At 40.0% G+C, this 27,213-nt stretch overlaps 1 protein-coding gene across 1 annotated transcript; it reads right to left on the bottom strand.

The window, feature by feature from the left end:
- Nucleotides 1-13,976: 13,976 nt before the first annotated feature.
- Nucleotides 13,977-26,791, bottom strand: LOC143746668 (GTPase IMAP family member 8-like). The gene is made up of 5 exons (XM_077238623.1): nt 26,776-26,791; nt 25,425-25,981; nt 24,504-25,019; nt 23,524-23,557; nt 13,977-16,150 (listed from the first exon to the last, which is right to left on the bottom strand). The coding sequence occupies exons 1-5, from the start codon at nt 26,789-26,791 to the stop codon at nt 14,358-14,360; spliced, it is 2,916 nt and encodes a 971-aa protein (XP_077094738.1). The 3' UTR covers nt 13,977-14,357.
- Nucleotides 26,792-27,213: the final 422 nt, after the last annotated feature.

Below are 27,213 nucleotides of genomic sequence, written 5' to 3'. Positions count from 1 at the left end.
CAGTCAAGAGACCAGATTCTATGAGCTGGGCCCCCTCAGAGGCCAAGCCCACAACCTCCATAGATCTGGGCGGGGGTGAAGTATCGACCCGCTCGCCTGAGAGAGAAGGTCCCTCCTGATCGGAATCTCCAGTGGAGAGCTGTCGAGGAGAGATATTAGGTCCACAAACCAAACTAGGGCCGGCCACTACAGGGCTACCAACAGTAGACTGACCCCGTCCCGGCGAACCCTCTCCAGAACTCCTGGGAGCAGAGCAATCGGGGGAAATGCGTACCGGCGTGACCTCGGCCACTCCTGTACCATAGCGTCCAACCCCAGAGGGGCTGGAGGACTTAGGGAAAACCACAGTTGGCAGTGTGATGTTTCCCTGGATGCAAATAGGTTTACCTCGGCACGACCAAAATGTTTCCATAGGAGCTCCACCACCTCGGGGTGGAGTCTCCATTCCCCGGGCCTCGGCCCCTGCCTCGACAGGATGTCTGCCCCCTGATTTAAATACCCCGGGATATAAATCGCCCTCAATGAAAGAAGCTTCCGCTGGGACCATAGAAGGATCTGGCGAGCCAGCTTGTATAACGGGCGTGAACGCAGACCCCCCTGATGGTTTATATAAGAGACCACCGATGTGTTGTCTGACCGGACAAGAACATGATGACCTCTCAGGTCTGGGAGGAAGTGTTTCAGAGCCTGAAACACCGCCAGCATTTCTAGACAATTTATATGCCATTGAAGATGATGGTCCTGCCACAGACCCTGAGCTGAGCGACCACTCATGATCGCCCCCCAGCCTGTGAGAGAGGCATCCGTCGTTAGTGTTACACGACGAAACGGAGCCCCCAACACAGGACCTAGCGACAGGAACCAAGGTTCTTTCCACATAGCCAGGGCACGGAGACACCGTCGCGTGACCTTAATCTTCCGGAGCGGGTTTCCCCTCGGGGAGAACCCCTTGGTCCTGAGCCACCACTGCAGTGGTCTCATGTACAGCAGGCCGCAAGGTATAACGTTGGACGCTGCTGCCATCAGACCCAGAATTCTCTGATACTCTTTTACAGTGAGTGACTGGCCTAGCTTTGCCTGTTTGACGGCTAAGAGAATCAAAGCTATACGAGCAGGAGACAGAAGTGCCTGCATCGTCGTCGAATCCCAAACCACGTCCAGAAAACTGGTCCTCTGTACTGGAGAAAGCACACTCTTCTTGGCGTTGAGCCTCAACCCCAACTTTTTTATATGGGCGAGAACGACATCTCGATGCCGAAGAGCTGAGCCAGAGCTGCATCCATACATTTCGTGAAAATTCGGGGAGACAGTGCTAGGCCGAAAGGAAGAACCCGAAATTGGTACGCTTCGCCCCCGAAAGCGAACCTCAGGAACTTCCTGTGTTGTGGAAGGATGGAAATGTGGAAGTATGCGTCCTTTAGATCTATCGTGACAAACCAGTCCTCGGACCTGATCTGTGACACGATCTGCTTGAGAGTCAGCATCTTGAACTTGAGCTTCCCTACTGAGCGATTTAATAGGCGCAGATTTAAAATAGGACGTAACCCCCCATCCTTCTTTGGAACGATGAAATATTGGCTGTAATAACCCAATTCTCTGCTGGGAGGAAGAACTCGTTCTATAGCCCCCTTCAGCAGCAGAGTTTTCACCTCCTGCTCCATAACCCCAGAGCCTGCTCACGGTCCACCACTGTGGGAAGAACCCCTCTGAAGCGTGGCGGGCGTGATCTGAACTGAATCGCGTACCCGTGCTCGATAGTCTGCAGGACCCACTGAGATATATTTGGAAGGCTTTTCCAATCCGCCAAAAATTCTACTAAGTGTACCAGTCTCTCGAGACTGGCCTCTGGAATATTTTGAGTGGCAGACACAGTGCCCTGTAATGGCGCACCGGCAGGGAGCAACTGGTCTAACTGTTCCACACCGCTCCTCGGAGCGAGCGAGCGTCCCTCGGTAAAGCGCTCGCTGGGACCGTCTGCGCCTCGGCACGCAGGCGGGGTTGGCAGAACGGGCCCCTGAGGGCACCAAGAGAGAAAGGTGTTCGCCGCAGTACACGGCGCCCGTTCTCTCTTGGTGCCCTCAGGGGCCCGTTCTGCCAACCCCGCCTGCGTGCCGGGTACCCTCAGTACCCTGACGTCTGTGGCATCAGGGCTTCTTCTTTGACGAAGCCTTCCTGGCGACAATGATCGTCCTCAGATCGGCCTTGCCCCAGGAAGACCTCGTCTGAGAGTGGCGCGCCTCGGCCCAGTCTTGCTGGGGAGGAGCACGAGACGCAACGCTCCTTTTCTGTTGCGCCCTGTGCGAGGAGCTACTCGACGGCCGGGGCTGCCTCCCGCCCAGCAGCCCCGGGGACATGCACCCTGAGGGGGAGGAACTTCTGGAGCGCCGCTGCCTGCTTTTTTTCCTCCTGAAACCTCTCGATGACAGTATTCACGGAGTCACCGTAGAGGCCAGCGGTCGACAGCGGAGCGTCCAGAAGGAAGGATTTTTCTCTTTCCTTCATCAACCATAAGTGCCTCTCCGTTGCCACCAGGGCTGCCATAGAACGGCCAACTGATCTGGCCGTCTCCTTGGTGGCACGGAGAGAGAGATCGGCTGCCTGACGTAATTCCCTTAACACTGGGATATAACGTGGGCAGGGATAAGCACACTTTCTGAAATGCTGCTCGCTCGCCATATTATATATATATATGTGTATCGTGTCTTTTATAGTTTTTTTATATGTGAAAAACTCCTGCCTAGCAACTTCTATGGACAGACAAAAACACTTTGCGACACAGACTGATATATTCAGACATAGAGCGCTTGCTGAAGACTCTTGTGTTTTGGGGTGCTTATATAGTTTCCTGGTCGATGACGTCACCCGCCTATGACGTTCCGTCTCGCCATTGGACTGATTTCGTACGTGCTTCATGACGCACTCACGCAGGATGGGTGTGAGAGTGGAGCAGATGGTGTTTATGTGAGATGGGTATGAGAGTGGAGCGGATGGTGTTTATGTGAGATGGGTATGAGAGTGGAGTGGATGGTGTTTATGTGAGATGGGTATGAGAGTGGAGCTGATGGTGTTTATGTGAGATGGGTGTGAGAGTGGATGGGTATGAGAGTGGAGCTGATGGTGTTTATGTGAGATGGGTGTGAGAGTAGAGCAGATGGTGTTTACGTGAGATGGGCATGAGAGTGGAGCTGATGGTGTTTATGTGAGATGGGTGTGAGAGTGGAGCAGATGGTGTTTATGTGAGATGGGTATGAGAGTGGAGCTGATGGTGTTTATGTGAGATGGGTATGAGAGTGGAGCTGATGGTGTCTATGTGAGATGGGTGTGAGAGTGGAGCGGATGGTGTTTATGTGAGATGGGTATGAGAGTGGAGCGGATGGTGTTTATGTGAGATGGGTATGAGAGTGCAGCGGATGGTGTTTATGTGAGATGGGTATGAGAGTAGAGTGGATGGTGCTTATGTGAGATGGGTATGAGAGTGGAGTGGATGGTGTTTATGTGAGATGGGTATGAGAGTGGAGCGGATGGTGTTTATGTGAGATGGGTATGAGAGTGCAGCGGATGGTGTTTATGTGAGATGGGTATGAGAGTAGAGTGGATGGTGTTTATGTGAGATGGGTATGAGAGTGGAGTGGATGGTGTTTATGTGAGATGGGTATGAGAGTGGAGTGGATGGTGTTTATGTGAGATGGGTATGAGAGTGGAGCTGATGGTGTTTATGTGAGATGGGTATGAGAGTGGAACAGATGCCTGGGAGGCCAGCAGCATCATTATATCATGAAGGGAGGATGAGCTATGAGAAGTTACGGCAGTCTGACCTAGAAATGTGATTTCCTCTATACCAGTGGTTCCCAACCTTTTTTTGTCTGAGACCCCCTTTTTCCCAATAAAATATTGTAGGGCCCCCTTCACATTTAATGATATTATCGCTCTTGTAAGCTTGCAGCAAGGATGACAAAATATGTTGTTTTCAAACAAATGGTATGTTTACTATAACCAGATAGGTTTATGCACAAATAATAGCCTATAATATTGAAAATACAATAACAAAAACATCAGTAGGCCCTTTGTAATTTAAAAACGTAAGCCTAGGAGAAGCCTATATATTGGCCCTATTTGAAATGCAAAACCAAAAATATTCCCACTGGTGTGTAGGTAAAAAAAGAAAGAATATAGGCTATTACTAAATGACTGCTGTCTGGGGCCTCAATACTTGCACGTTATTTGTGAGGCTTTATCAATGTGAGGCTTTATTTTTTACGTTATTGGCACTTTAGCATGCGATAGTAAACTTGCGTTTATTAACGGAATAATGCGTCTTTCGGAAGAACATTGTAGCCGGAACTACTTCTCTCTGTGTACGTCTATGACGAGTCACGCAGGTACTGGGCTACTCCGCAGCGGCAGCGATCCGAACCAGTGTAAAATAGTCCCAATGTAAACACTTATTATAGGTGTACCATAGTGGTTCAGGATAAGACAAAAACACGGATTGATGGATTCATGATGAACTCGCTCAATATATAAATTTTGAACAGGAAAAAGTTAAGGACTTTTGTTTAATGCTCATTGCTCCAAACTTTTCAAAATATGACGCGACCCCCCACAGAGCTCGCTGAGGCCCCCTTGTGGGCCGCGACCCCCCTGTTGGGAACCAATGCTCTATACCACTCACCAGAAACCACATTTCTTGGATGTCTTGTTTTTCATTGGGACACTTGTCCACAACTTGCAACTATGCCAGTGAAGAAAGCCCTGAAGAAAAGGGAGATTATAGATAAAAAGCTAATGGATATGTGCTTTGAAAAGCCAGCTGAGACCATGAGGTGATTGTCATTATTTGTTGTGGAGACCGTAACAAAACTTATTCATTTATATCAGGAACATGATCTTAGTTGCCTTATGGGCAAGAACAATTTATAGAAGTGTTGATATTAAACTAATATGTCTGTATCATAGTTTTAACTCCTGCAGGTCATTAGACATGGCATAGGATAATTCCAAGACATGGTGGTGGCTAAAGATGAAGACTGTTTTTACAGATTCAACAGAAAGTCTGGATAACAAAGGTTAAAGGGACATTGTGTAGGAATTTCTCCCATCTAGCGGTGAAATTGTATTTTGCATTCAAAAGAATTGTGCTCTCCAGCGCCTCGCTTTTTCAAATGCGTGTTGCATCTACGGTAGCTGTTCTGTACCAAAAAGCTATGACAGGATGTCTTCTAATAGCACTTCGTCGAGTTTTCCTTCGGGTGAACAGGTTTGTTATTTCAAACTGCAACATGACACAACGAACAAACGAATGTTACAGTATGAATAATAACAGTGCAATGCAGCCTTTTAAACTTTCCGGGGCCGTGAAGCGTCTCTCGCTGCTCTCTCCTCCGTTTCTGCTGCTTTCAGTCACGTGACGCTGGCCTAGTACTTTTTGACCCTCTCTGCTATCATAGTTTTTCAAGATGGCGGAACGACATGGAAGCCTCCGTGGAACTACCCGTCACATGTATATAAAGATAATAAATTCTTCGTTTATGAGGATAAGTCAGATAATTGGTAGAGGTATTTGTACACCATTGAGGACATATTTATGAATAAAATATTGATTTTAGATAATAAAATACCTAAAAAACTACACATAGTCCCTTTATGTGAATTCAGCATTTAACCTAAAGATAACCTGCTCCTAGCATAACATAATTTAGATTCTTGTAAAGATTCTAATTTGGAAGTTAAACATTTACATTTTAACATTTTTGTATGATTAAGGGTTCTATATTGTAATTAATTTAATATTACATTCTGTCTAAGTTACAGTCTTGTGAGGCTGTTGAAAAGATTATTTGAGCAGTAAGAGAGAGAGACTGTTTGAGTGGAGACAGGAATGGTGCAATGTCTGACTAGTGTCTGTTAAAGCTTAAACAAAACAATGATAATGAACCAAAACCACCCAGCTGACCTTTCTAAAATCAAATTAGTAATGCTTGAAACTGGTTAAGAGACCATGTAAAACTAGGTAAAACCTACAGAAAAAAATGTGAAGTAAATATTTTCAGAGCAAACTCCAAAAAGCAAACCTTGAAATTAAGCTAAATAAGTGTGTGTAAGGGTGACTGCACTGTATGTTTTGTATGTGTTAGTTCTGGGAACTATTCTGTCCCGATTGTGTGTATATTGTGTCATTAACCTCTGGAATGAGTTTGTTATCATTACAGGTGATTACGAGTGAAACGACAAACTTTACATAAGCCGATAATTCATTGGTTTTCCAGCTCTGTCTGCTACTGGTAATTATGACTACTTTTGTAATTTATGATATTGATTTGAATTACTCTCTGGATTAGTGTATTTATGTCAATTGGAATTGTGAAATTGAAGATTGTTGTCCATTATGTGTTAAAAATTATTGTCTAAATTAAACTGAACTTGTCTAATATTAAACTATTTAAATAGTCAACTATCCAAAATGATAAACGTAAATGTTATAGACTTGATGGCAGAGACAAAGTAATACATTGGAATTATCCAGAGAGCCCCCTCACATTTTTGAAAGGCTGGTGGGTGAACAAAGGAGGAGGGTGAACATCACTGTCGTTTGACTAATCATGACCAAGTCTGTTTGTTGATGGCAAACCTTGTTAACCCAAACATTTATTCAACCACTATGATAAATTGATGAATGGGTTGGACCATGCATCAAAAAGGGGGATGGTTGTTTGGAAAAAAATTGTTTTGACATATTGTTTGGAAGACCACATGAATGGAATTGGAATGGAAGGGGTTAAACAAGGAGTGCCATCAACCGAGTTGTGTGAACATGACATGTAAAGAAATGTCTTCTATCCTGTCTAACATTTGTGTGCAGGTGAAAGCAGCTTAAGGAAAAGCAGCTGATACACCAATGCACGACATCAATGCGGGAGATTTATTAAGTGATAATGGGATTAGGAAAATCTGACAGTTCTACCAGAAAGCCTCGGGAGAATAATGCCGTTACCAGTATACATTTATTAACAGCTCAGCAAGCACAATATGACATAAAGTTCTTTGGCGTAGGCCCCGTCCGAAGTTTGCATTCCGACAATACGGAATCTGCATATCCTGCCTGAAGACGAAGGCAGGGGCGCAGCCGACCATCCGTTTAAGGGACGGGACCATCCTGGTGGTGGTGTTGGGGAGGATGGAGGAGAAGGGACATCTTGGAGGTGGAGGGGAGGATGGGGGTGAATGGAAGCGTCAGCATCTGCGAACTCAAACATGCGTACGTTTCGATCTTTTATACTGCGAGTATTTAGAGCACGATTGGATAAAGAGAAGCTAAACAGTGACGTAATGATTGAGTCTTCCCGGCAGAACTTACGTGAAAGCTACATTTCTTGTTCAAGTTATAACAATTTTGGTGTAGCGATAAGTGTGATAAGATAAGTATCACTGTCAAATGACACAAACAAATGAGGTTACAATTTTTGACGTTACTGACGCTTAAGGAGTTTTAACGGACAAGACATTAAGAACAAAACTGACTTTAAAGGAAGTCCTAATTATTTAATTTTGAATATTGTATTGTGAACATGGTCCGATTTAAAGATACTTTAAAAGTCTATGTAAAGTGAGTTTTACAGAACCCATCCCCGCCAAATAATAAGGTTTAGAGTATAATTAACAGATACTTTAACATTTTACAAAGTTTATTTTTATGTTCATGTTCTAAAATTAAGATGTATGTAAACTGTAAATGGAAGGATGTTTTCTATAGCGATACTATAGAGAAGTGTTTAGATGGATTATTTTCTGTTTATTTTTCGTTAGACCACAATTGTGTTTTGAATTCCAAAAATAGTCTGTAAAGGGTGTAGTGAAAGGAGTGGATTTACAATCCTTCCTCTGGTATTTTAAAATGAATTAGAAATCATTGTTTTCTAAAAACCAGTGTGTATATATATATTATATATATATATATATATTATATATCCTGGTATTTATGATTACAGGCAATGTATGTATTTGGTGTTTGAGAGGTGACAGTGGTCTAGCCTAGGGGTATATGGTGCTTTGATAAACACGTGATAGCAGAAAACATACTGTCGTGTGTTTAGATTTTGGAAGTATCACCCACCTCTAACATGTCAGGAATACAGTAACAGTGCTAGCTTATTTAGCTCGGCTTTCAGAGAATATATGTATGTACTTGTGTTCTAATTAATTAACTTTTGATAAAACCAAATTAGCCAAGAAAAATTGTGTTATTGATTGCTTATACTGAAGGGACTATCCCAACAAAAACAGCCTAAGAATTTCTTCTTTCACAAATTTAAGAGAGTGATCATTGTTTCAATGTATAAATGTGATGCCATTCATCCATCCATCTTCTTCCGCTTATCCGGGTGTCGTGGGGGCAGCAGTCTAAGCAGAGATGCCCAGACTTCCCGCTCCCCAGACACTTCCTCCAGCTCTTCCGGGGGGACACCGAGGCGTTCCCAGGCCAGCCGGGAGACATAATTCCTCCAGCGTGTCCTGGGTCTTCCCCAGGGCCTCCTCCCGGTGGGACGTGCATGGAACACCTTCCCGGCAATGCGTCCAGGAAGCATCCAGAACAGATGCCCGGGCCACCTCAGTTGGATACCTCATATCTCTCGATATGGAGAAGCAGCTGATGTGGCTCGGGCATCTGTTCTGGATGCCTCCCCACCTTGAACTGCCACCTTACCGTGGTGGAGAGGTTCGAGTACCCGAACGATCCTAGGAGCTATGTTGTCCGGGGCTATATGAACCTGGTAGGGCAAACAGGTCATAGGTGATGGGTCAGACTAAGAGCGGTTCAAAAACCCTTTATGCTGGAACAGGACCGTGACGTCGCCCGGCATGGCGCAGCCGGGGCCCTACCCTGGAGCCAGGCCCGGGGTTGGGGCTCGAATGCGAGCGCTTGGTGGCCGGGCTCAGCCCGAAGGAGCGACGTGGGGTCGCCCTCCCGTGGGCTCACCACCTGCAGGAGGGACCGTAAGGGGCCGGTGCAAAGTGGATCGGGCCGCAGTCGAAGGCGAGGGCCCCGACGACCCGATAAATGTGATGAAGTAACTTAAATTTGCTGTATTTTTATATAGTTATCAATTAATGATAAAAAGGGGGAATTGTGGAAGAAATGTTATCTTTAAGATGTGTGTGACCATCATATGACAGTAAATGAGCACACACAGTCCTGATTATAATATGGAATTGTTATGGAATGGTAAAAAGGTGTTGGTACGTGACGGGATGGCCTCCACTCAAGGAGAGAATATGATGAACAAGTCTAAGAAAGTTCCATCATTGGTCTAGAAAGATAACATTCTAGGAGTCAAGACTATAAAGGATTAAGGATGCCCTCCATTCACTGTCACACTCTGCAGCCACTCTGTGACTGTATGACTGCTGGTCTTTTCTTGCAAGAAAATAAACCTAATCAAAGACAATTAATATATTTTTCTCTTATTAAGAATTGTTTGTTGTTTGTTTGCCACAACATTACCCTGAAGTAGGCTGCTTTTAAAGGCACAGTATGTAAGTTTGGAATCTTGGGAGTTTTGTCTACACCTCCACAGCCAATGGAAAGCAATCTGATGAGACTCAGGCAGAAATCATGTTCATGGGTGTTCATTCATGTATTAACGTTTTACTAACATTACTGTGGAATGAAGCAGAGCGCAGCCGAGAGCCTGGGACATTTTACGTGGCTAATTTTATTATGCTTACATGCCATAGTCGCCACTGCCGCTCCTTTCATTTAGTTGTTTATGTTTATTTTACAATTAAAGTTTAGTTTAACGTTCGCCTCCTTCTTCCCTGAACTTTAATTGTTATTTTATTCTAATGAAATAGCTGTAAGTGCTGAATCACTACTCTTATAGGCAGTGATGGGAATAACGGCGTTATAAACAAACCCGTTACAACAGCGTTACTGTTACTGACAATAAAATGTGGCGTTACTATAATTGAGCTTACTGAAGCTGTTTTCATTCGAATAGGCTCTCTCTCAGCCATAAGACCTGCAAAGTTTTTTCTCTTGTGTGTGTGTGTGTGTGTGTGTGTGTGTGTGTGTGTGTGTGTGTGTGTGTGTGTGTGTGTGTGTGTGTGTGTGTGTGTGTGTGTGTGTGTGTGTGTGTGTGTGTGTGTTTATGTTTACTTTTGTGAGGAAGAAAATACTTCAAGTACGCTATACAGTATGTCTACCAGTTGTAAAGGTGAGTGAGTTTTATCATTTTAATTTGCACTACAAAGAGTGTATGTATATTGTTTAGGCAAGGCAAGTTTATTTATATAGCACATTTCATACACAATGGTAATTCAAAGTGCTTTACATAGAAGAAATTAAAATAATCAAAAGAAATCAGAATAACTAAAACAGTTTAGAATAAAAAATAAAATAAAGTACGAGCAGTCGGACAAGCAGTGGCACAGTGCTCATTCAGTAAATGCACAGCTAAACAGATGTGTTTTGAGTCTGGATTTGAATGTGACTACTGTAGGAGCACATCTGATCTCTTCTGGAAGCTGGTTCAGCTGCGGCTGGCATAGTAGCTAAAAGCAGACTCGCCATGCTTACAGTGAACCCTTGGTATTTCTAGCTAATGTGATCCTACTGATCTGAGTGATCTGTTGGGTTTATATTCACTGAGCATATCTGCAATGTATTGAGGTCCTAGGCCATTGTGTGATGTATATACCAGTAATAATAGTTAAAAATCAATCCTATATAGCCCCTTTCACACAGCGCGTTGATCCCGGGAAATTGCCGGGAAATTGCCAGAACGCCTTCTGTGTGAACGCAAACACAACCGGGGATCGATGCCGGGATTGATGCCGGGATTGATGCCGGGTCGGGGATCTAGTAACATTGCCGGGATCAGTCCCGGAACGCGCGCTGTGTGAACAAAAGCCGTAACCAATGCCGTGTCGTAATGATGCCGCTGAAATGAAGTGAAAGCACTGAAACGGTACGTAATGCGATAGTTTATGATCGAATCAGAGAAAAAAATGCACAAGCGTGGTTTCTCCAGAGAGAAATCGCAGCTCATAAGCAAACTATAAACGCTGCTGAGACATTACATGTCACATCGATGTCACGTGTCTTTACGGGATTTTTACGGGTTGTGTGTGAACGCACTCTCTGATTCCGGAAAATCACTGGCAGTGTGAATGAACCAAAGTCAAACGAACCGGGTCAAATCCCGGGTCACTTTATCCGTTTATTTTCCGGAATCTCTGTGTGAAAGGGGCTAAATGTAACTGGCAGCCAGTGTAAAGACCTGAGGACTGGTGTGATGTGTTCATATTTTCTGGTTCTGCATTGAATTCTGGTGGCAGCATTCTGTATGAGCTGCAACTGTCTTATGGTCTTTTTGTGAAAAAGTTATTGACTAAAAGAGTGCATTACTATTTATTTATTTTTGGTACATTTCTTAAGAAGCATAATTTATTTTATTTAATTGTTGGCCAGTTGTGGTCTGTGTAATACATATTAAAAGTTCTAAACCATCTATTTTGTTTTGTTGTTCCATTATAGTAATGATAATATTTTAATATTTAAGTTAATAGGTGTCTCTCACATTGTCCCACAGCAACATTACAATAGTGCAGATAAGTGTACAATGTTTTATAATAATAATTGATTCTATTTAGTGTTCATTTAATAAATTAATATCCAAGTTATTTCACATATGCTTTTTTAAAGTAACACAATAGTTACGTTTGTAATGATGTAAGAAGTAACTAGTAACTATAACTAATTACTTTTTTAAAGTAACTTACCCAACCCTGCTTACAGGTCACTTTTTTTGACGAATTAAAGGGATAATTCACCCAAAAATGTAAATTCTGTCAGTAATTACTCTCCCTCATGTTGTTCAACCCCGTAAGACCTTCGTTCATCTTCGTAACACGAATTAAGATATTTTTGATTAAATCTGAGAGCTGGATCACTCCTCCATAGGCTTCTAAGGGATTGAAACTTGTTCCCCGAAAAGTTATTAAATACATCGTTAAAATAGTCCAAGTGACTACAGTGGCTCAATCTTAAGTTTATCAAGCGACGAGAATACTTTTTGTGTACATAAAAAACAAAAATAACGACTTTATTTCAACTATTGATTTCCTTCTCTGTGGGCCTCGAGTGAGTTCACTAGTGTAACAGCGCAGCGCTTCTGTGTTGTACGTCACACGCATCACACACATGACCAGCGTCGGCCAATAGTGAGCCTACGTGTGATGTACAACACAGAAGCGCTGCGCTGTTACACTAGTGAACTCACTCGACGCCCACAGAGAAGGAAATGAATAGTTGTTGTTTTTTATTCTCCTTTTGTAAATTTCTCTTGGATCTGTTTTGCCTCCATTTCTGCTTAAAGGAGTAGTTCAATTTAAAATGAAAATTATCCCATGATTTACTCACCCTCATGCCTTCCTAGGATGTATATGACTTTCTTCTTTCGGATGAAAACAATCAGAGTTATATTAATAAATGTCCTGGCTCTTCTGAGATTTATAATGGCAGTGGATTGCAACCATCAGATAGAATCTCAGATAAGTTTATCTATCCATTATAAAAGTGCTCCACAGCCTCCGGGGGGTTAATTAAGGCCTTCTGAAGCAAAATGATGAGTTTGTGTAAGAAAAGATATTCATATTTAACATGCTACAAAATTCTATACAAAATTCTAGCTTCCGCCCAAACGAGCATTTACAGTCTACTTACACCTAAAGTTAAAGTTGTCCTTAACACTTAATTTGAATCCCTATGTTCGTTTGGCCAGAAGGTAGTTATTTTACTCTATTAAGTTTAATATATGAATATTTTTCTACACAAACTCGTCGTTTTGCTTCAGAAGGCCTTTATTAACCCCCGAAGCCGCGTGGAGTTCTTATATAATGGATGGATGCAGTTTTTGAGCTTCAATCTGATTGTTGCAATGGTTGCAATCCACTGCCATTATAAAGCTCGGAAGCTTAAGGGTGTTAATTAATATAACTCCAATTATAACTTATTGACTCCGATTGTATTCGTCTGAAGTAAGAAAGTCATGTTCACCAAGGATGGCTTGAGGACGAGTAAATCATGGGCTAATTTTCATTTTAAAGTTAATTACTCCTTTAAACAAATGGACCTGCAACTCCAACTGCAAATTAGTGCCTGACGATAAATTAAGCTATAAACACTTTAGTATTTCCATAATTATGTTGGAAAACACTTTTTTCAGAATCATTTCTCTTAAGCTTGAGTATATTTTTGGTTAAAGCTGTTAAGTTATCAAGCAATATCTTATGTAGGTTCCTTTGTGTTTTTATATAACGACCACCAGTAGATGCACTAGGCAAGGTGCACTAGTTTGTTTATGAAGAGATATATTTTGCTGTTGAAAATGAAAGTAAAAGAGTGACACACTTCCATTGTGTTTTACTGTGAAATCAGAGTTCTGTGTCTTTGTTAAAATCAACACATGAATGATTCATCCACCCACGGCACACCTAAGTTGTCACTAGCATTGTCAACCCTTGGTTACTATTAAAATAATCCACTGTTGAAATGAGATTAAATGACAAGAATGACAAGTGTCTGAAACGTTCCCTCTTTACTGCATTGTTTGTTTGCTTTGGTCAGTTCAGTTTTTTCCTTGTGCACTGATTCGCTAAAGCTGAACAGCCAATCAGAATGATTGAACCTCTCTTATGAATGAGCTCCGCCACCAGTTCGACATGTAGAATCGCCCAAAAAACAGCTGGCGGTGTCCGACTATAGCCAACGATGAGGAACAGAAACTAAGCCGACAGACACTCAAAAACAGCCCCACATTGCCTGACGGCCAACTTGATGTGTCCCAGGCTTTCCCTGTAAGGCCAGACTTGCTTAAAAAGTTTCATTTAAAAACAAAAAATATATTTGTAATGACTTTAATGTGTATGAAAAAGAAACAATTTTTTTTTGAAAAGCATTCAAAATATACTACATTGTGTTTTTATTTTTTCATTTATATAATCTATTTTTTATAATAATGCAGTACATTTTAATATCTACTATGAAAATGCAACACAGTTTCAATTAGATGATTCTGATTAACACTAGTAGTGTTTAAAAAGCACAACCTCGTAATGTTGCTGCTGTGTAAACTAGGTAAAATATCTTGTTTAAAACTATTATAATTCCAGAAAAATTACACACCTAAACTACAATACATTTAGTATATACAGAGAAGTGTGTCATTTCACAATGCAAAAACCTTATAAGTTACCATCATACTTATTTCAGTGCTGATATTAACAGTCCTGCTTCTGCTAATGCTCTTTTGTGTAGATCTCCCTGTTGCTGCTTCTGTTCCTCCTATTACTTTTGCAACTCATGCTTTAGTTGTTCCTCCTGATGCTCCTGCTGCTACTTCCTGATTGTACTGTTGGAGTTTCTCATCCAGCTGCTGCTTTTCATTTTCTTTATGTTGGATATCGTTTATCAACTGCTTATTCTTTTGCTCATTCTGTTGGAGATCCTTTTCTAGCTGATGCTTCTCCTCTTCCTTCAGTAAGAGCTTCTCTTGTAGCTGATGCTTCTCCTCTTCCTTCAGTAAGAGCTTCTCTTGTAGCTGATGCTTCATCTGTTCTTTCTGTAGGAGCTCCTTTTTTAGCTGATGTGTCTCCTCTTCCTTCTGTTGGAAAATCTGGTTCCTCTCCCATTCTTTCTGTAGGAGCTTCTTTTTTAGTTGATGCGTCTCCTCTTCCTTCTGTTGGAACAACCGCACCTTCTCCTTTTCCTTCAGTAAGAGCTCATCTTTTAGCTGATGCTTCTTCTGTTTTTTGTTTTGGAGCTCCTTTTTTAGCTTCCACACCTCCTGTTTCTTCTGTTCGAGGGATTCTGCATTTTTCTGCTCATTCTCTGCCTTTTGTAAGAGCTCATTTTTCTGCTGCATTTCCTTTTCTTTCATTAGAAGCTCATTTCTCAGCTGTTTCATCTCTTCTTCCTTCTCTTGCAGTTCCTTTTTCAATTGCTGCTCCTCCTCTTCCTTCTGTAGGAGGTCTGCTTTTAGAAGCTGCTCTCCCTGCTCATTTGTTAGGAATTCATTTTTCTGTTGTGTTTCTTTTTCTTTCAGTAGAAGGTAATTTCTCAGCTGTTTCTCCTCTTGTTCCTTCTCTTGCAGTTCTTTTTTCAGTTGCTGCTCCTCCTCTTCCTTCTGTTGGAGGTCTGCTTTTAGAAGCTGCTCTCTCTGCTCATTCGCTAGGAACTTCTTTTTCTGTTGTGTTTCCCTTTCTTTCAGTAGGAGCTCATTTTTCAGCTGCTCCTCCTCCTGTTTCTTCTGTTGGATGTCATTTTTCAGCTGCTTCTCCTCCTCCTCCTTCTCTTCAAGGTCTGCTTTTAGATGCTTCTCTCTCTTCTCATTCTCTCGGAGCTCCTTGTTCAGTTGCTTCACCTCCTCTTCTATCTGTTCGATGTCATTTTTCAGTTTATTTTGGAGCCTGTTATTCCACTGCTGTTTTCCTAGAAAAATAACTCCTATCAATATGATAACACTCAAAACAAGCATAGTGTTTATTCTGTCCTTCCCGGACATTTCTGTTTGAGTTGTGTTAAACATCTGAGGTGTGTAATGCCTCATTCCATGCTGCCTCCTCAATGCATTAATCTTCTGCAGCAGTTCTGTAACCTGCTGTTGATCGTTTCTATCTTCATTGTTGAATGAGTGATATCTGCCACCACAACTTTCAACTATTTTGGGTAAATAGTGGCTTTCCCTGATGTACGCCTCCAAAGATTTACCCTTCAGCAGATCAGTGTGAGTAAACAGAATGATGGTACGAAGCAAAGCCTCTTTTCCGAAGTTCTCCTGGATCCATTGCACTGAGTTCCTCTCCTCTTGTGTGAATCTCACTCCCAGTTTGATCACCAGCAGAAACACATGAGGACCACGAGCAGACATCTCTACACACCTCTCTATTTCAGCCTTTACTTGCTCTTTTGTGATAGACGTATTGAACAGTCCTGGAGTGTCGATTACAGCAACGGTCTTCCCATCCAAAACTCTTTCCTGTTTCTCACACATTTTACTGGCCTCTTTAAATGCATTCCTGCCCAGGATGGTGTTTCCTGATGTACTTTTTCCTGCTCCAGTTTTACCCAGGAGCAAAATCCTTAGATCACCTTCTAAAAAAAAAACAATTCCAAATAATAAGCCACGGGTATCAAAAAACTTAAACAACTACTAAATAAGAAGAAGGTAGCATATTATAATAATGATGTTTTAGCTAAAAGGAACATTCAAAGGGAAATTAAAAGACAAATTAAGGTTGATAAGACCTGATAAAGATAAGGTTGATAAAGATTAGCCACAGAGTTTAACCTGGACGGAGGACTGATTCTGTGGTTGTGGGATTTTTTAAGGAAAAGAGTACAGCGAGTGAGTGTGGGTGGATCACTGTCAGAGAAAAAAATTACTAATATTGGATCCTCACAAGGTTGTGTTGTTACGGCGTCCAGTCTCCCTGATTCTGCCATCTCTCAATCACGAGCGCCCTCTCCTGAGTTCTAGTGGGTTGCATACTTTCCCATTAGTATGCATCATTTGCGCGGTGATTACCTGTCACCTGTTCTGTATTACTACTCATCTCTAAGCCTTTATCTGCCTTATTAACTGAGCGTCCTGTGCGAAGTATTGCCTCTCTACGTGTGCATGTCCGAGCTGTTTCTGTGATCAAGTTAACCTTTGTTTCTGACCCTTGCTATCCTACTTCTCTGATTGTCTGCAGCCTGCCTCTCGACCCTCCGCCTGATCCGGATTCTGATTCCAGCCGCCAGCCCTGAACTCTAACCTGTCCCTGGTTCTGCTCGCTCGTCGCCTGCCTCCTACCTACTATCTGGTTCGACTCCGCTTTCAGCGCACCCCATCAAGAATTCCTGTGTTTCCTTTTTTCTGCCCTTTCTGTTATTAAACTTGTTGCAAATTGATCTGCCTCACCCTTCTGATTCGTTACAGAGTCCTCTCACCCCTACAGTTTATATTGTACACAAATAACTGTATAAGTGCCCATTCAAGGAGATATCTAATCAAATTTGCAGATGATACTGCATTAGTTAGTCTCCTTCGTGGGACAAGGACATGCATGGACCCGTTTTAAATTAATTTATATGTTGGTGTGACATGTCAAACCTCAAGGTAAAGATTTTAAAAACAAAGGAGATGTGTATTGATTTTAGGAAGGAGTCTTCAGTGATTGTGACCAATATTAAAGGGAGCCAATTCAGAGAGTTAATGAGTATAAATACCTCGGGGTTGATCACAAACTGAGGTGGGAAAAATGGACTGAAGCTGTGAACAAAAAAGGACAGCAAATACTATAGTTCCTTAGGAAGATGTTGTCATTTAATGTAAGCGTCTCAGTCCTCAGAGTTTTTAATAATTATTTTATTGAGAGTGTTTTTACATTTTGAATCACCTGTAGGTTTGGAAATATCACAGTGGAACAAAAGAGTTCGCTCAAGAAAGTTTTGAGGACTGCGAGTAAACTAACTGGTTTCCCTTTAAGAGGTCTTGACTTAATTTATCAAACCAGATGCCTTAGTAAAGCAACAAAAATTATACAAGACAATAGGCATCCTCTGTTTGATAAATTTGAGATATGACCCTCGGGTTGAAGATCTAGGATGCCAGCAATTTTTAAAAATAGGGGGGAAAATTCCTTCTCGCCATGGGCAGTAAAATTGTTAAATGATAGGTAGTGTTGATGTTTAATGAGCGGGTCTTAGTGAAGTTTAGTTTTGTTTATGTTCTCTTTTTTTCTGTATTTATGTATATTGTTGGTCCTGTATGTACGCATGTTGAAACACAAGCAACAAAAATGTCCCTAAGGGGATAATAAAGCAATCAATCAATCAATCAATATACAGGTGCTGGTCATATAATTACAATATCATCAAAAACTTGATTCATTTCAAGAATTCAACTTAACAGGTGAAACTAATATATTATATAGACTCATTACATGCAAAGTGAGATATTTCAAGCCTTTATTTGTTATAATTTTGATGATTATGGCTTACAGCTTATGAAACCCAAAAAATCAAAATCCCAGAATTTGAATATTACATAAAATCACACAGTAATTACACAGGAATACCATTGTCATTGAACCAGGTTTTGGTTTTTTTGGCAGTGTGGGCAGGTGCAAATCCTGCTGGATAATGAAGGAAGCATGAAGTGCTCTGAAAATGTCCTGGTAGACAGCTGCGTTGACTTTGGATTTAATAAAGCACAGTGGACCAAAGTCCTCTTTTCTGATGAGAGCAAATTTTGCATCTCATTTGGAAACCAAGGTCCCAGAGTCTGGAGGAAGAATGGAGAGGCACACAATCCAAGATGCTTGAAGTCCAGTGTGAAGTTTCCACAGTCTGTGTTGGTTTGGGGAGCCATATCATCGGCTGGAGTTGGTCCACTGTGCTGTTCACTCAACGCAGCCGTCTACCACGACATTTTCAGAGCACTTCATGCTTCCTTCAGCAGATGAGCTTTATGGAGATGCTTCCTTCATTTTACAGCAGGGTTTGCACCTGCCCACACTGCCAAAAGAACCAAAACCTGGTTCAATGACCATGGTATTCCCGTGTACTTACTGTGTGATTTTATGTAATATTCAAATTTTCTCGGATTTTGATTTGTGGGTTTCATAAGCTGTAAGCCATAATCATCAAAATTATAACAAATAAAGGCTTGAAATATCTCACTTTGCATGTAATGAGTCTATATAATATATTAGTTTCACCTGTTAAGTTGAATTCTTGAAATAAATCAAGTTTTTGATGATATTCTAATTATATGACCAGCACCTGTACTTTCTGAACCTGCCTGCACTCTTTTCTTTTTTTTTACTAAACAAAAAGACAGACTCGCTGCAGTATTTCACATGCATAAACAAATAAAGCGCCTTCTTGAAGACAAACAAACTGATGACGTGTTATGTAGGTGTCTTTTATATTTGGCGTCCCTGTGACTTCATGTGACTGCCGTTGCCAAAAAAAAAAGTTTTTAGTTTATTTCTAATTTTATTTTATTAGTATTTAATTTATTTCTAAAAAAGTTTATTAGAGCCATATCCCGGCTGGAGAGATGTGAATGTGTGCAAGTGGAGACAGAACAATAATGGGGCAGTTTGCAGTATAAACCAATGGGGACATTAGGCTGAATGGATGCTTAGAAGAATCAACATCAATTAGAATGTAGAGTCTCCTCTAAATAACATCACATGACCTGGTCTTATTAGTGTTTAAGGTCTAGAGATATCCTCAGATTTAACATAGAATATGTAAAGACGTAGCTCTAGCTGCATTCAGTTTCTAAACAAAGCCAATTCATATTGTTTGTCAAAGTTATGTCATGCAAAAGCATTTCTAATATCCGTTCTAACGTTTTTCTTTATGACAAATAATCATTCTGATTGGTGGACAACAAACTGTCAAATTTCTTTTAAATGAGATCAAAATGATGCTTGAAGTGAAAAGGCTTCATGAGCTTTATCTATTTTAGTTTGGGTAAACCATTTGTTTGTTTTTTTATTTAATTTTTTTCTCAAATCTCTGTCTTTATACCAGCTACAGATTTGAAAAATAAAACAAACAAAAACTTTCTTTTGGAAAACCTTTTTTTAATTTAACAGAAATCATACTGATAATTTGCTTAACAATTTGGAACATAGTGTACTATTTTTTATTTATTTTTAATAATAGTAGGTTAAAAAAGATTAAACCCTAACTCATGCTGGGTTTGTCACATTTGGACCCAGCACTGGATTGCCAAAATTACTCAAACTGGGTTATTTTTAATCCAGCATTTTTAAGTGTCAATTACATTACCATTTTTGCATGTATTTCGGGCATTCACATAAGTCAACAGACATTGCATTAGACTAAGACACAGATTGTGCTTTGACACTTGTACACAATTTTCAACTCATGTATTTGTATTTATTTAAAGTAAACGTTCCCCTCAGGAAATCAGTGATCTCACCTGCAGTGTCTGATAGAAAGTGCTATAATTTCAGTAAAACTCCTCGCTATTGATTACTTCTAGTGTCTTCTAGTTTTATAAAAGAAAATGTATCTTATCTGCCTCAAAAGTATATAAAAAAAGTTTTTACCGACCTTGACCTGAAGTCATTATTATTGTGTGGAATTTCCTGCGTTGTTTCACTCGGGTGTTCTCAGATAGACTGAAAGTGCCGGAGCTTCTTACTGGGATAGTGAAAGTCCTTTTGTTGAAGCAGTCACTTTGATCATGTGACTCATCTCTCATGGAGCTCTATGTTTATTTTACAAACTCGCACACGAAATAGGCAAAGTCTTAAGAAAATTGTATCATTGTAATCTTGGATGTGTTTCTTCTCTGGGACTGGTGTTTCCCTTTGTATAAACAGAACTGTATAGTCCTATAAGGGATTTGTGTTGATATTTTGCAGCAGCTCAAACACTATGGCTACCTCAAATATCGGAGAATTAACTATTTACATATTTCCACACCTTGAAATGGTTAAGAAAAAAAATACAGGTCAGTAGAGAAATAAAGCTTCTTCTCAGAAAAATATAACTGCCACATGAGGGCACTACATGCACTAGATTTTAATGTAGTTTAAGCTCCTTTTAAAATTAAAGTTACATTTATTAAGGGGGCACAAAAAAATCACTAAATACTGTGTTCCAAGTTGTACAATTTGTTGCTGAAAAGAATATGTGACTTAATATTAACACATAATCTTTTGTGTCACAAAATCCCTAAAGGTTGAATAATTAAAGTCTGATATCACAATACAAAATAAGCCATCACTGGAATATGCTGACATTACGGTTCAGAGTAATTAAACTAATGTCTGATGGTCAAATGCTGCAGCACTGCTGACAACTGGCGGGTTTGTGGGAAAGTGCAGAGAGAGAATACTGAGATTTTGTTAACATAAAAGTGAAAATCAAGTCCAAACTTTTTTTGTATAACTTTTTTTTATTTTATTTTTTTATATACACATTGGTTCCAAAAGCAGGATTATGAGAATCAGCTGTAATATCAGTAATGTCTTATATACATGAATAACAAACTCCTGCAACCATAATAAACTATATGACAAAGCAAATTTGAAGAGGACGTCAGTTTATATATATATATATATATATATATATATATATATATGGTAACACTTTATTTCGATAGTCCTCTTTAGACATTCTACTAACTATAAGTAACTTTGCAGCTACATGTCAACTAACTGTCATTCGAGTATTAGTAGACTTTCCCCAACAGACATTATACTGACTATAAGTAACTTGGCAACTACAAGTCAACTTATTCTCCTAACCTGAACCCTAACACCTTACCCTAACCTAACAGTCTACTGACAGTCTACTACAGCCTACTAATACTCTAATGAGAGTTAGTTGACATGTAGTTGAAAGGTTACTTATAGTTAGTAGAATGTCTAAAGTGGACTATCGAAATAAAGTGTAACCTAATATATATATACATAGAGAGAGAGAGAGAGAGAGAGAGAGAGAGAGAGAGAGAGAGAGAGAGAGAGAGAGAGAGAGAGAGAATATTGCCGCTTTTGCTATTTTTTATATATAATAATAATAATAATAATTCGTTACATTTATATAGTGCTTTTCTAGGTACTCAAAGTAGTCAAACCACCACCAATGTGCAGCTCCACCTGGACGATGTGACGGCAGCCATATTGCACCAGAACGCCCACCACACACCAGCTTACTGGTGGAGAGGAGACAGAGTGATGAAGCCAGTCAGTATATATATGGGGATGATTAGGAGGCCAATGGGCAAGTTTGGCCAGGATGCCAGGGTTACAGCCCTACTCTTTTTCGAAGGACATCCTGGGATTTTTAATGACCACAGAGAGTCAGGACCTCGGTTTATCATGTCATCCGAAGGACGGGACGGGATATATATATATATATATATATATAGATATAGATATAGATTTATACATACATATAGATATAGATTTATACATACAGTAGTCAACGTTTGAAGTGGATCAAAACCTTTCATAAAAGTAATAGGCTACATACTTTTCTTAGGATAACTTTGAAGAACTTTTTTGGTCGACTTCAAATGTTGACTACTGTTTACACACACAATGTCTCACTTGAATGTATCCACTACCACAGGCCTCAACCAGCCCAACCACAGACCTCTAATCATAGACTTTTCAAAGTCTATGATTATAGCGTCACTTAATATTAAAAGGGAGCAAAAACACATTCTTAATGTTGCTGTGGCAGTAAAAGTATTATTCTGGTTTAGAACCATCTGTAGCCTATTAATATATTACCAAAGTAGAGACTACTGTATATAAACTATGAATAAACTATATACTAACTCTTTCCCAACCATTGATGGATATTTCCATAATTTATGAAAGAAATACTTCACCGCAATTGACAGATTTTTCCGGCTTTCCGTGTTTTCACTGTCATATGGTAGGGGGCGCTATTACACATCTTCTGAAATAGTACTGAATCTCCTGATCAAAACACATGTGAAGAAGATGCAAAAACAAGCGATATCATATGCATATGTAAAAACAAAACCAAATCATCAACATTAACTCTTTCCCCTCCAGCGTTTTTGATCATTTTCACAATAATTTCATGGCCCCCAGAATGTTTTGTTATATGAATATCTGAACATGCAATAAATCAGAAGAAAAAACAGACCCTCTGCTTTTAAACAACAACAACAAAAAAAATGTATTCTAGCTCCATGCATTCTTTTTTTATTATCAACACTTAAATATGGCAAGGTTCATAAAAAAAGCCACAGTTTGAGCAAAAAGTGTTTTTGTCAAAGACTACATCCTGATCAAATGAGATTCAGAATGATGATCATCAAAACAGATGAGTAGATCAAGTCCATGAACACCCCCAAAGCTTCACAGTCCTATAGCTCGTCCTGGGTCGACATTTTATTCAGTAACATCTGGCAGTTTTGATTTATATGCGGTTGAATGTTGATGATCGCATTATTTTACATATGCATCTGATTACATATGCTATCGCTTGTTTCTGTATCTTTTTCACCTGTGTTTTAGAGATTCACCCTACCTTAGGACTCGATTTACTCTACCTGTGTTTTGATCACCGTTCTGAATCTGATCCAGATGTAGTCTTTGACAAAAAAATGATTTTTTTTGTCCAGCTTTTTGCTCAAAAAAATGGTTTTATGAAAGTTACCCACATTCAAGTGTTGGTAAAAAAAAAAAAAAAAAAAGTTTTTTTTTTTTTTTAAAGCAGAGGCTCTGTTCTTTCTTTTGATATATTGCATGTTCAGATATACATACAACAAAATATTCTGGGGGCCATGACATTTTTGTGAAAATGTTCAAAAACACTGGTGGTGGCTGGCAACTTTTTAAAAAACGCTGATGGGGAAAGAGCTAATATTTTGTTAATGGTTTGTAAGTACTGTATTACTGTTTATTACACGGCTCTTTGTAATACTTGATTCTGATTGGTCAAAATCGTGCCATCCAGCAGTATTTTATTCCCAGATAACAGCCTCTGAAAACAGAAACACAGGCTCATGAGAGTTACTGAAATCAGCAGCGCTGTACACTCGCTAGGAGCGTTTTTTCTTCGTGGAAGTTTTGCATTTGGTGAGCTAATAAAATATTAAAACTCAGACTCTCTCGTTTCATACAAACGCAGATGCTGCCATTTTGTGACTATTGTTTTTTATATTGTTGGATTATAAAATATAAACAGGTACAATTTTAAAACAGTTTAATCTGAAATCAATATCTCTAATTTCCATAATTATTTATGTGGTGAAATGCTGTAATAAGTGTTATGACTGTAAACCGTATCTTTTAAATGTCGTCTAGTGTGATCTCGCCGCTGAAACTGCTCTCTCCACGAAGCTTTTGCGTTTAAACACCTGACAAAATATTTCAACTCAGATCAATATTTCGTGTCTAATTATTTACTTATGTGGCAAGTAGTTGTGTAATAAGCAGATAATGTACATCCAGCCGGTTGTTATCTCAGAATAAACCCCCTTCAGGCTGATGGAAGATCCTCATCACACTGTCGGGGGTTTATTCTGAGATAACAACCGGCTGGATGTACATTATCCATACATACTTACTATAATAATGTTACCTAAACTTTTATTATCAAAATAACTTGTTTTTCAAGCATCAATTAACTGCTTTAGGTGTTACAAAATTTTGCATTTGTCTAATAAAACAGTTATGACAATCGCACATACAGTTTAGAGAATGATAAGAAAGTTAAAAAAAATAGCCAAATAATTTGAGGAAAAACGATGTCACTTCTGTTGCAGCTGCTGCCATTACTCTTTTTGGTGTGGCTACTTTCCCTGCTGCTGTTAATATATGTGTTACTGCTGGTGATGATAATGTTGATACTACTGTAATTTGCCACGTTGTTGCTACTGTTCCTTCTGTGGATCCTCCTTTGGAAGCTGTTCCTCCTCTTGTGATACCTCCTTTTTCAGCTGTTCATCATCTATCTTCTGTAAAAGCTCCTTTGTCGGTTGTTCATTCTCCTGATCTTGCAGCAGCTGCTCTTTTTGTTGCTTCTGCAGCGCCTGCTCCTTCAGTTTGAGCTCGTTTGTCAGCTGCTCCTCCTTCAGTTTGAGCTCGTTTGTCAGCTCCTCGTCCTTCAGTTTGTGCTCCTTCTCTTGCTTCTGCAGCTGCTCCTCCTTCTGTTTGAGCTCGTTTGTCAGCTCCTCCTCCTTCAGTTTGTGCTCCTTCTCCTGCTTCTGCAGCTGCTCCTCCTTCAGTTTGTGCTCCTTCTCCTGCTTCTGCAGCTGCTCCTCCTTCAGTTTGTGCTCCTTCTCCTGCTTCTGCAGCTGCTCCTCCTTCAGTTTGTGCTCCTTCTCCTGCTTCTGCAGCTGCTCCTCCTTCTGTTTGAGCTCGTTTGTCAGCTGCTCCTCCTTCAGTTTGTGCTCCTTCTCCTGCTTCTGCAGCTGCTCCTCCTTCTGTTTGAGCTCGTTTGTCAGCTGCTCCTCCTTCAGTTTGTGCTCCTTCTCCTGCTTCTGCAGCGCCTCCTCCTTCAGTTCGAGCTCCTTTGTCAGCTGCTCCTCCTTCAGTGTGTGCTCCTTCTCTTGCTTCTGCAGCTGCTCCTCCTTCAGTTCGAGCTCCTTTGTCAGTTTCTGATTGTCCTGCTCTTGTTTCTGCAGCTCCTCCTTCTTCAGTTTGAGCTCGTTTGTCAGTTTCTGGTTCTCCTGTTTTTGCTTTTGCAGCTGTTCCTCCTTCTGTTCAAGCTCCCTTTTCATATGCCATGTTCCTAGTAATATAACTGCAATCAATACAATAGCACACAAAATATATGGAAACTTTGCCAGGTTCTTTCTGTCCCTCTTTGACATTTCTGTTTGAGTTGTGTTAAACATCTCAGGTGTGTAATGCCTCATTCCATGCTGCCTCCTCAATGCATTAATCTTCTGCAGCAGTTCTGTAACCTGCTGTTGATCGTTTCTATCTTCATTGTTGAATGAGTGATATCTGCCACCACATCTTTCAACTATTTTGGGTAAATAGTGGCTTTCCCTGATGTACGCCTCCAAAGATTTACCCTTCAGCAGATCAGTGTGAGTAAACAGAATGATGGTACGAAGCAAAGCCTCTTTTCCGAAGTTCTCCTGGATCCATTGCACTGAGTTCCTCTCCTCTTGTGTGAATCTCACTCCCAGTTTGATCACCAGCAGGAACACATGAGGACCACGAGCAGACATCTCTACACACCTCTCTATTTCAGCCTTCACTTCCTCTTTTGTGATAGACGTATTGAACAGTCCTGGAGTGTCGATTACAGCAACGGTCTTCCCATCCAAAACTCTTTCCTGTTTCTCATACATTTTACTGGCCTCTTTAAATGCATTCCTGCCCAGGATGGTGTTTCCTGATGTACTTTTTCCTACTCCAGTTTTACCCAGGAGCAAAATCCTTAGATCACCTTCTGAAAAGAATTATAAACAATTTTTAAAATAAAAATTAGTAATAAATGACATTTTTATATTACATGGCAGACCATCCTCTCAATCCTCTCTGGACACATGTATTAACACGGTCGCTGCCCTTCTACTGTGAACTCAATCATAAAAGTTAACCAGGTTGTTCAAATCACAGACTCTTTTATTAATTTTTAAAATTTGTCTCTTTTGGTGTGTGCCTTTTTAGGTTTCCATATATTGTAAAGTCTCTTATCTTTCTATAAGACTCCCTGTCATTTTCTCTCAGTTTGCAAAGCTATGTTGTCATTAAATGTGTTAAAGAGTTGGGCTGAAAAACTTTGTTTTTATCTTACAAATTCAGTTTGTAACAGTCACATATGTAATCATTTCAATATGCTGTATGTGTATAAAAAATTGTCTGCAAATTGTCAAAAATACTCATTATTAGGGGTTGGTGCTTGCTAAAGTGTAAATAAATGTTCAATATGTTAATTATTTTTATTCGGCATGTATTCAAAGATGTATGTTGAATTGAAAGTTTAATTAAGAAAAATGTTGTTTGCTATTATTAAGTTTTGCAAGTATATCATTTTAAAAGAAAATGTCTGCTATATGTACAATATCATATTTAAATGTTTAAAAAACACCGATTTTGGCCTGAAGACATTATTCTGATAGGAAGTGCAATAATTTCAGTAAAAGTCGCTATTAATTACTTTGTGTCTTCTAGTTTTATAAAAGAAAAATGTATCTTATCTGCCTAATCTTAAAAGTATATAAAATAAATAATTTTACTGACCTTGACCTGAAGTCATTATTATTGTGTGGAATTTCCTGCGTTGTTTCACTCAGGTGTTCTCTCTCTGAGCGTCTTTCAAACTGAATAAAACTGCCGGAGCTCTTTGTTGTGATAGTGAAAGTCCTTTAGTTGAAACAGTCAATTGTGATCATGTGACTCATCTCTCAGGTCTTTGTAAACTCACAACTGCCACTTGAGGGCACTATATACTAGCACTGAGTAAAAGAGATCTGAGATATTGTAAGTTAATTGTAGTTACTTGAATCTTAATATTGTGTTACTCATTTGCTGCTGTGTAGTTATTCATTAATGATGGAAGAGTATTCTAAAGTGTTACTACTTACCTTATTTCAGAAATAAATGTTAATTTGCAAAAGAAAACAATGTATCCGTTGTATTTCTGTTCCCTTTCAAGGGAACTCGAGCTGCGTTTGAGAC

Source organism: Siphateles boraxobius, unplaced genomic scaffold (assembly GCF_051911475.1).
Source record: "Siphateles boraxobius isolate OS27281-9 unplaced genomic scaffold, OSU_SipBor_1 22, whole genome shotgun sequence".
Taxonomy (NCBI): domain Eukaryota; kingdom Metazoa; phylum Chordata; class Actinopteri; order Cypriniformes; family Leuciscidae; genus Siphateles; species Siphateles boraxobius.
Note: the sequence above shows the minus strand (reverse complement) of the source record. Positions and strands in the feature narration are given on the sequence as shown.